Source organism: Argopecten irradians, chromosome 4 (assembly GCF_041381155.1).
Source record: "Argopecten irradians isolate NY chromosome 4, Ai_NY, whole genome shotgun sequence".
In the NCBI taxonomy this organism is placed as follows: domain Eukaryota; kingdom Metazoa; phylum Mollusca; class Bivalvia; order Pectinida; family Pectinidae; genus Argopecten; species Argopecten irradians.
In genome coordinates this window covers 24654006-24666313 of record NC_091137.1, presented here as the reverse complement: position 1 = coordinate 24666313, position 12308 = coordinate 24654006, and the positions used below count along the sequence as shown (strand labels likewise).

General features: G+C 36.6%; 1 protein-coding gene across 1 annotated transcript; it reads left to right on the top strand.

Annotated features, from left to right (window-relative positions):
• The first annotated feature begins 7836 nt into the window (after positions 1-7836).
• Positions 7837-9768, top strand: LOC138322192 (mucin-6-like). Its single transcript, XM_069266243.1, has one exon. The coding sequence runs from the start codon at positions 7837-7839 to the stop codon at positions 9766-9768; it is 1932 nt and encodes a 643-aa protein (XP_069122344.1).
• The last annotated feature ends 2540 nt before the right edge of the window (positions 9769-12308 follow it).

Here is a 12308-nt window from a genome sequence, read left to right as displayed (position 1 = left end):
TCTTGTGGATATTTACCACTATTTTACTCCATCCAAACTCTTGTCTTGTGTATTACACTACTCCATCCAAACTCTTGTCTTGTGGATATTTACCACTATTTTACTCCATCCAAACTCTTGTCTTGTGGATATTTACCACTATTTTACTCCATCCAAACTCTTGTCTTGTGGATATTTACCACTATTTTACTCCATCCAAACTCTTGTCTTGTGGATATTTACCACTATTTTACTCCATCCAAACTCTTGTCTTGTGGATATTTACCACTATTTTACTCCATCCAAACTCTTGTCTTGTGGATATTTACCACTATTACTCCATCCAAACTCTTGTCTTGTGGACCACTATTCTCCATCCAAACTCTTGTCTTGTGGATATTTACCACTATTGCACTCCATCCAAACTCTTGTCTTGTGGATATTTACCACTATTGCACTCCATCCAAACTCTTGTCTTGTGGATATTTACCACTATTGCACTCCATCCAAACTCTTGTCTTGTGGATATTTACCACTATTGCACTCCATCCAAACTCTTGTCTTGTGGATATTTACCACTATTTTACTCCATCCAAACTCTTGTCTTGTGGATATTTACCACTATTGCACTCCATCCAAACTCTTGTCTTGTGGATATTTACCACTATTGCACTCCATCCAAACTCTTGTCTTGTGGATATTTACCACTATTGCACTCCATCCAAACTCTTGTCTTGTGGATATTTACCACTATTGCACTCCATCCAAACTCTTGTCTTGTGGATATTTACCACTATTGCACTCCATCCAAACTCTTGTCTTGTGGATATTTACCACTATTTTACTCCATCCAAACTCTTGTCTTGTGGATATTTACCACTATTTTACTCCATCCAAACTCTTGTCTTGTGGATATTTACCACTATTTTACTCCATCCAAACTCTTGTCTTGTGGATATTTACACTATTACTCATCCAAACTCTTGTCTTGTGATATTTACCACTATTACTCATCCAAACTCTTGTCTTGTGGATATTTACCACTATTGCACTCCATCCAAACTCTTGTCTTGTGGATATTTACCACTATTTTACTCCATCCCAAACTCTTGTCTTGTCTTGTGGATCAATATTTACCACTATTTTACTCCATCCAAACTCTTGTCTTGTGGATATTTACCACTATTTCCCATCCAAACTCTTGTCTTGTGGATATTTACCACTATTTACTCCATCCAAACTCTTGTCTTGTGGATATTTACCACTATTTTACTCCATCCAAACTCTTGTCTTGTGGATATTTACCACTATTTTACTCCATCCAAACTCTTGTCTTGTGGATATTTACCACTATTGCACTCCATCCAAACTCTTGTCTTGTGGATATTTACCACTATTGCACTCCATCCAAACTCTTGTCTTGTGGATATTTACCACTATTGCACTCCATCCAAACTCTTGTCTTGTGGATATTTACCACTATTTTACTCCATCCAAACTCTTGTCTTGTGGATATTTACCACTATTTTACTCCATCCAAACTCTTGTCTTGTGGATATTTACCACTATTTTACTCCATCCAAACTCTTGTCTTGTGGATATTTACCACTATTGCACTCCATCCAAACTCTTGTCTTGTGGATATTTACCACTATTGCACTCCATCCAAACTCTTGTCTTGTGGATATTTACCACTATTTTACTCCATCCAAACTCTTGTCTTGTGGATATTTACCACTATTGCACTCCATCCAAACTCTTGTCTTGTGGATATTTACCACTATTTTACTCCATCCAAACTCTTGTCTTGTGGATATTTACCACTATTGCACTCCATCAAAACTCTTATCTTCTGATTACTAACCACTATTTCACTCCATCTAAACTCTGTCTTTTGGATATTTACCACTTTTTCACTCCATCTAAACTCTGTCTTTCGGATATTTACCACTGTTTCGATCCACGAAAAATCTACTTTGTGGATATTTACCAGCATTTCATTCAATCAAAGCTTTGTCTTATTGATATTTCCCACTATGTCACTATCAAAACCATGCCTTGTGGATATTTACCACTATTTCAATGTATCATATATTTACCTTGTGAATTTTTACCACTATTTCATTCCATCCAATTGTCTTATTGGATATTTACCACTATTTGCCTCCATCCAAACTCTGCCTTGTGGATATTTACCACTATTTCATTCAATTAAAACTCTATCTTGTGGATATTTACCACTATTTTACTCCAACTAAACTCTGCTTTATGGGTATTTACCATTATTTCAGTCCATCCAAACTCTTTCATGTTGATATATACCACTATTTTACTCGATCTAAACTCTGCTTTACAGATATTTACCACTTTTTCACTCCATCCAAACTCTGTGATATAGATATTTCCAATTCTATTTAGCCATCTTGCATTGTTACCATTTGACCCGGTGTAGCTATCTTTAGTTGTAGACAACTATGATCATGCCTTCTAAGCTTTGTCGTACAAACTACAATATCAACCTACTCAAACCATCAAGTTTAACTCACGGTATCAAATCAACATACCAATATCAATTGTTTTTTATGAGATAAATATGTACAGCATTAAATCATTAATTTTTAACTCGGATAATGAAAGGAATCAACTGAATAATCTTGATATTTAAGAAATATTATTTTGAAAATTGTGAAGATATTTTTAGATGCATAAACATATCAAAAGTACCCACCTTTGATAATGACAAAAAACAATTGAATATGCTTGATAGTTAAACATAGTAATTAAGTAACCAGTAACATAAGATGTAATATCTAAATCATACTATACCACATGTACACAATATCCAAAATTTTATTTTATTTCATATTAATAGCTTTAACTTCCAAATCATTAATGATTTATTTATGTTGTTTTAATTATTCCATCACATGACCATCTTTTTTTCTTTTCATTAGTACCAGGTAGATCACTTTTACAAACATCATTTGAAGAGTTTCACCAAATGTAATAATAAAACATAGTTAAGGAATTATGTACATGTATATGTGTTAACTGACTTTATACAAAAATATTTGTAGTTTTGCAAATCTGATAAATAATTCATAAAAAAGATTAGAATTAAATATTACAGACAAAATATTTAATTAATAAAAAATTGATGTCAAATACATATTACAGGTACAATACTACCTTGGCACACACTTGGCTTCAGTTAACGATAATTTAAACACTATGATACTTTTTGGATACTTTGGATATATTTCCAACTATCTTAGTTTTAATGTACAAAAAAAATCTTCTAAATGTGCAAAGAACTTACAATCTACAGACAGCGTATTTTACTTTGTTAAGTTTATAGTTCATCAATAAATCAAAAATATATTCATAGCAAATCATATGCAGCTTTTGTAATTATTTATTTACACTTCAAATCATATCAAAATATTTTAAAGTTCCAAAAATAATACATGTCTGACAAAAGTTGGAACATTCCCCATTTTGAATTAAAAAAATAACATTCACAAAATATCTAAATTAAATTTCCCATCCATATTTTCTCAACAGGTTATCAAAAAAAAAAATTGAAAAAAAAGACTAAGTATTATCCATAATTTCAATCATAGTTTTTGTTTTAAAGCGGTTGAATATATCATAAATATTTGTACAATTTCCATTCAAATATTTTTCAGATATCATTTCCCATGATTTTTTTTACTGCAAGATATATTTCATATTTGCTGCAGATATTTTTTTTTACAGTTTTATAAACATGTCACCAATAATAAAAACACAAAATCAACATTCCTTATTTGTATCTAAATCATATTTTGTATATGAATACCATTTCTTTCAAATTTTAGATTCTCTTAGATACAAATTTTCATCTATTCTCTTAGATACAAATTTTCATCTATTCTCTTAGATACAAATTTTCATTTATTTTTTTTTAAATATAAATGTAATATAATTATTATGAATATAATTCTCATCGTAATCAGAAATTCTTCATTGGTCACTGAAAATATACAACAGTGTGAAGCATATCAATATTTTTTAATATTTATAACATATGGATATTTATGCTTAGAGCTAAATTTAAATAATACAACTGCTGTCTTCTTAAAAACAGTCACTTACTCTCTAAGATATCAACCTTATTTCTGCTGAAATCCGCTCAGTAAATGTAAACTGTCTAGGAGCTCAGTAAGAAGTGGTTTACATCATTTCACACACTTTAAACATTCACAACAACACATACTCTATCATATTGTATCAGTTTAAAATATCTCTGAGTAAAGAATGAAATGCCTTACACCACAAAGATGTTAAAACCTAATGTAACGTTTTATTTCTTTTACATGTAATAGAATAAGAAATGTGTATTTCATTTTATTGGAAAGGGAAATTTTAATGTTTCAACTTTTACTTGTAAAGTGATTGAACATATGAGATATTTTTCAGTATGAATAAAAACTCAATTGCTTTTTACATTAATAAATTGAAATTCATAGAATGACAAACATGATAGTGTTATATTTCAAAATATATGACATAATTTAATTTTCCCTTCAGCACTGGAGCCAGGTCCAGATTTTACATATATCATTTTCTTTACGTCAAAATATACAAAAAAGAACAGCACTTAAGAGAAAATTTCAACCAATTGACATCATTCAATACATTAAGGTAACTAAATGTAATACAACTGAATATCTAACCCTACATTAAAATTTATTCAAAATTTATCTAAATTTATATGCAAAACAGAGCAAAGAAACTAATTTTTTTTAAAGATTTAATAGCTAATTATTCAGATCTTCATTCAAAATCTTTCAAATTAGTTATCCTCAATATTTCATTTTAATTCCCTTATATAAAAAGATGCTCCACCGCCGACAGAGCATAAATGATACTCATCATTTGAACAATAATTGGTGTTAAATCGTGTATATATATGTTATATATATGTCTAATTAACACAAAAAATAATATAAAATAATTCATTTCGCCATTGGTGCATGAGCAATTAGAACTTCATTCCGTATAGGATATAGTGACACAGAATTTTTTCGGGATGCAATTAATTAGTTTTCATATTTTTAACTTAAAGTAAAATTAGAAGCTCAAACTTTTCAAAGGTGGTAATGGTGTAAAGTAAGTAACTTTTGCAACTGAAGAAAAATACTAAATCATCTGCTCCTGTTTTTGATAGCGAAAAAATACCATTTGTCAGCGGTGGAGCATCTTTAAGATTGTCTTGTATATATATATATGTATGTTTCATTTATCTTTGATTTCATTTTAACAGTATCTTCAATTTGAAAGTTTTTAATTTAAAGTTTTTAATGTAACATTTTTATCATGGAGGTTGTGTTTTATACAAATTTCTTAATTTTATAAATTTTGTCGTACAGGAAAGACATTAGCTTATAGATAATGTTGTTATAATTTTGTATACATGTATCAGCAATTTTTCAATTATGTGTTCACATACACTTTTTAGATATTTGTTATTATTATTTCTTCTGCAACAGATTTCATTTCATGTCTATAAATTCTATTGCATATAAGATTTTTTAATATTACAATTTTTTTTATTTTTATTTCTTTCATAATCAAAATAAATTTTGAAAATAATTTTTGGCCATGGTTACCAATTAGCAAATCAATTTCAAATTATATTTCAAATCAAAAATACCATACCAATTAAAATCAAATCATTCCCTTATGTAGACTGTGTTATTCCCTAATTATTCAAATATACATTTCCTTCCAAAAATATCCCTTCTAAAGAAAGGATGGAAAACAAGGATTGGAAAAGTAAATTTCATCATAAAAAATAGTTGTTTTTAGAGATTGCTGTAGGTATCGGGATAACATTCACTAGTGGTGTAGACAATACCCCAACCACTCCTTAATCTATCCAATTAATAATTCAACACAGAGTCATTTCAAGATGGCTGACATTGGAGTTTCAATCAACATATATTCCATCCATGATGTGGTCTATATAACTAAGATAAAGCTACCTGAATTAAACCTCAAGAAGTCTGTACTTAATATAGAAATACTGCAAATAATCATCGCTAATCTTATATATACATACCTTATTCCCGGGGGAGTCCGCCATCATATTATGTTAAATATCCGCAAACACAATTACCTCCCTTTGAAAACACGTACGATGATCACAATATCAATGAAATTCACTAATTACCATCAAATCTAATATCATTTAACAATGAAATCAGAAACTTTGTTTGCCAAAATGACATAAAAACCACCATTTTAAGATGGAAACGTATCGTACAGATCTACATTACATAAAAACGAGCGCCCAAAAATGGCCAAGTTTCGCAGACGACATTTTCTAAATAAAAGGCCTTCAATCAAGCAAGAAAGATTTTTTTGGGCATAAGTTGCAATTATTGTGATCACGTGACACAAGAGTTGAGCCTATCAGCAGTCGGTTTATGTCACAGGACCGTCGTACAGATGGATTATCAAAATATTGTCGGAGGAAATATCAAAGGAGCATTGATCGCAATCATTCTAAGTGACATGTCCTTCTACAGTTAGCATCCTAATCACCTTAAGAAGTTGTAAATATCTTGGTGCAGTGTTGCCATTTCTCAATGTAGATCACAATCAAAGTGCCTCGCCTTTATCCCAAATTTGATGGATCATATATAAATTACTCTGTCAATCTTTTGAAGATTTTTGTATAATCGTCTTTACATGAACTTTCAGCAAATCAGCCCCAGTGTTGCCATAGTTAGACATACAGAATAAAGTTATGAATATTCATCAGAAGTTTATCCTCAAATGATGGTACATTTGTACATGCTTCTGATTCACCGATAGGGCATCCCAAATTATTAACAGATTAAACATTGCACGTCAATAAGATTTTATCTGAATTTCTAATACATTTAAACATTTTTTAATAAAACTTAGAAAAAATGCTATCTAAAGCTTCTTTGATTAACATGATTTATTATAATTTTGTCTTTTATCTGTAGCTAGGTAAAAGAGCAATTTCTACCACCACAGAAACAGTTGACAGACAACCACCCCCACTACCATTACACCTTTTGTTATTACCACCACACACCACTACAAGCACCACCATAACCTACCACTGCCATCACCACCACCACCACAACACACCACTACAAGCACCACCATAACCTACCACTGTCACCACCACCATCACCACCACCATCACCACCACCACCATCACCACCACCACCACTACCTCCACCACCACCACCACCACCACCACCACCACCACCATCACCACCACCACCACCATCACCACCACCATCACTACCACCACCACCATCACAACACAACCTACCACTGTCACCACCACACATCACCACCACACACCACCCACCACCACCACCACCACCACCACACCACCACCAACCACCACCAACCAATCAACACCACACATCACCATCATCACCATCACCATCATCACCACCACCATCACCACCACCACCACCATCACCACCACACACCACACTACCCATCCACCACAACCACCACTACTACTCACCACATCATCCCCTGCAATCACTGCAAACATTACCATCACAATCACAACCTACCATAGCTATCACAACCTACCATCCCACAATCACAACCTACCATCACAATCACAACCTACCATCACAATCACATCACAACCACCATAGCTATCACAACCTACCATAGCTACCACAACCTCCCATAGCTATCACAACCTACAACTGTCATCACCACAACAAGTAACCACTAATCACCATTACCACTAACAACAGCCAATAGTCACAATCTACTAATTTTTGCCACAAATATCACATACAATCAATGCCACCATCACAACCACCCCTACCAACATCACCATTACAACCAATATTACACCACCAACCATCAAACCCACCACACTATCACCATCACACATCACAACCCACCACTATCACCATCACCATCACAACCCACCACTATCACATCACCATCACAACCCACACTATCACATCACATCCAACCCACCACTATCACCATCACATCACACCCACCACTATCACCATCACCATCACAACCCACCTATCACCATCACCATCACAACCCACCACTATCACCATCACCATCACAACCCACCACTATCACCATCACCATCACAACCCACCACTATCACCATCACCATCACAACCCACCACTATCACCATCACCATCACAACCCACCACTATCACCATCACCATCACCATCACAACCCACTACTATCACCATCACCATCACAACCCACCACTATCACCATCACCATCACAACCCACCACTATCACCATCACCATCACAACCCACCACTATCACCATCACCATCACAACCCACCACTATCACCATCACCATCACAACCCACCACTATCACCATCACCATCACAACCCACCACTATCACCATCACCATCACAACCCACCACTATCACCATCACCATCACAACCCACTACTATCACCATCACCATCACAACCCACCACTATCACCATCACCATCACAACCCACCACTATCACCATCACCACCACACTATCACCCACAATCACAACCCACCACATCACCATCACATCCCACTACTATCACCATCACCATCACAACCCACTACTATCACTATCACAACACCATACACACAACCCACCACAATCACCATCACCATCACATCCCACCACTATCACCATCAACATCACAACCCACTACTATCACCATCACCATCACATCCCACCACTGCCATCATCACATTCCACAATGACCACCATTACATCCACCCACCATTACCACCATCAAATACCACCAATGCCGTCATCACAACACATTTCTGCAACCATCACCATCACATCCCACCACTGCCTCCATCATATCCCACCACTGCCACCATCATATCCCGCCACTGTCACCATTATATCCCATAACTGCCACCATCACATCCCACCACTGCCACCATCACATCCCATCACTGTCACCATCACATCCCACCACTGCCACCATCACATCCCATCACTGTCAACATCACATCCCACCACTGTCACCATCACATCCCACCACTGTCATCATCACATCCCATCACTGCCACCATCACATCCCACCACTGTCACCATCACATCCCACCACTGCCACCATCACATCCCACCACTGTCACCATCACATCCCACCACTGCCACCATCACATCCCATTACTGCCACCATCACATCCCACCACTGCCACCATCACATCCCACCACTCTCACCATCACAACCCACAGCTATCCCCATGACTGCCACTATCACCATCACAAACCATTACTGCCGTTTTCACCATCACATCCAATCATGGTGAGCCTCCATAACAATTCACCTTTAAACCATCGCTATAACAACCAACCACTGTCACCATCACAACCCACCACTATCACCATCACATCCCACTACTATCACCATCAACATCACAACCCACTACTATCACTATCACCATCACAACCCACCACAATCACCATCATCATCACATCCCACCACTATCACCATCACACATCCCACCACTATCACCATCAACATCACAACCCACTACTATCACCATCACCATCACATCCCACCACTGCCATCATCACATTCCACAATGACCACCATTACATCCCACCACTACCACCATCAAATACCACCAATGCCATCATCACAACACATTTCTGCAACCATCACCATCACATCCCACCACTGCCTCCATCATATCCCACCACTGCCACCATCATATCCCGCCACTGTCACCATTATATCCCATAACTGCCACCATCACATCCCACCACTGCCACCATCACATCCCATCACTGTCACCATCACATCCCACCACTGCCACCATCACATCCCATCACTGTCAACATCACATCCCACCACTGTCACCATCACATCCCACCACTGTCACCATCACATCCCATCACTGCCACCATCACATCCCACCACTGTCACCATCACATCCCACCACTGCCACCATCGTATCCCACCACTGTCACCATCACATCCCACCACTGCCACCATCACATCCCATTACTGCCACCATCACATCCCACCACTGCCACCATCACATCCCACCACTCTCACCATCACAACCCACAGCTATCCCCATGACTGCCACTATCACCATCACAAACCATTACTGCCGTTTTCACCATCACATCCAATCATGGTGAGCCTCCATAACAATTCACCTTTAAACCATCGCTATAACAACCAACCACTGTCACCATCATCAACTCTAACACCAATGCCATAACAACCTACCTCTGTCATCACCATCACAACTCACCATCATCACCATCACAACCCACGCTTACACTATCACTATGACCACCCATCACTCCCATAATCACAAACCACCCTTAACACCATCGCTATAACAACCAACCACTGTAACCATCATCACCTCTAACAACATCGCCATAACAACCTACCTCTGTCATCGCCATCACAACTCACCATCATCACCATCACAACCCACGCTTACACTATCACTATGACCACCCACCACTCCCATAATCACAAACCACCCCTAACACCATCGCTATAACAACCAACCACTGTAACCATCATCACCTCTAACAACATCGCCAAAACAATCTACCTCTGTCATCGCCATCACAACCCAGCATCATCACCATCACATCCCACCACTGCCACCATCATATCCCACCACTGCCACCATCACAACCCACAGCTATCCCCATGATAATCCACCACTGCCACTATCACCATCACAAACCATTACTGCCGCCATCACCATCACCACCAATCATGGTGAGCCACCATAACAATTCACCCCTAACACCATCGCCAAAACAACCAACCACTGTGACCATCATCACCTCTAACAACATCGCCATAACAACCTACCTCTGCCATCACCATCACAACTCACCATCATCACCATCACAACCCACTACTAACACTATCACTATCACCACCCACCACTGACACCATGACCATAACAGCTCACCCCTAACACCATCACCATAACAACCTACCCCTGCCATTACCATCACTGTTCCTACATAGACCACCACCGCTGATTCACGAAAAATCAATTATAGATTTTATTGTCGTTCTCATCGGCAGTTTCCTCCTTGGAACTACTCGTCTATTTTATCTATTTCATCAGTTGAGCGATCAGTAAAACATTTCCTTTGCCATTGCACATGACTTACGCTTAAAGAAGACTTTTTCTCTCTTTGTCATCTAATTCACTCAACGTAATCTTTGACCAAATCATCTAGTCCTGAATGGTGTCAAGTTACGAAAATACTGCACACACTTTCATCCGAACTATCAATGTCAGTACCTTGTTCGTCAAAGTGTTTATCGCTGACAAAATTCTCTTCTCAAATTTCATCTACCTTTTCATCGTTACTATCTTTCATCTACATTTGTAACTTCTTCAATCAACCTCTAAGATAAACATATGTTTTTCAAGTTAGAAATTATACTTACATCCAATTTTAAAATGTCTTTATTAGAGCGCCAACTTTCCTTCCTTTTTTTATATCTAAATATAGAGCTAATACAGAATCCAACACTTTAACCACTGTTAGCTTATACATATTTAATTGCAAATAACATAAAACCCTTTACACAATATGTTACACAATATGCAAGTACATATATGCAATTCAACAAAAAAATAATAATACTTATTTATGAAAATGTATGTAATAGAGGGGGAGGGGGAGTTGGATAGAAACTGCAACTTATATTTTTACACTATAGCCTTAGACATTACATAATTTTGTAATTTGACATATTATAAGAAAGTGGCCGCAGTTGGACAACAAACTCATTCCTGACAGTCTCCTATACAAAATGTTCATATGCTCCTACCTTTGTTTCTTTCTTGGCAATACATGACGTCAACCGTGCAAAAAGAAACTTACAAAAGTAGACTGTCAGATAGTTTAACCACCAAAATGTCCATATTTCAAAACATGATTGTACTTTGAATATACATGTAAACATTAACTATCTTGTAAATAAAACAATAAAATATAACATTTTGACCAATGACTGTAACCTCTGTCGCTTTAACACAATTTTGTTAGGATTCTTACCTCTCCTCAAGCATCATATCAAGACAATTGGGAGACAACCTTTGCTATATTATATCATAAGGAAAGTTGCCATGACATTAATGAACTCAACAAACTCTGTTTAAGCTACTGATGTTTTTCAATGATCTATTTATAGACAGTTATTGGTGAATTATAATGATCCACTGCCGCCATCACCACTTATGACACTAATCTCCTTATAATCCATGCATATTTCTTTCAAACTTT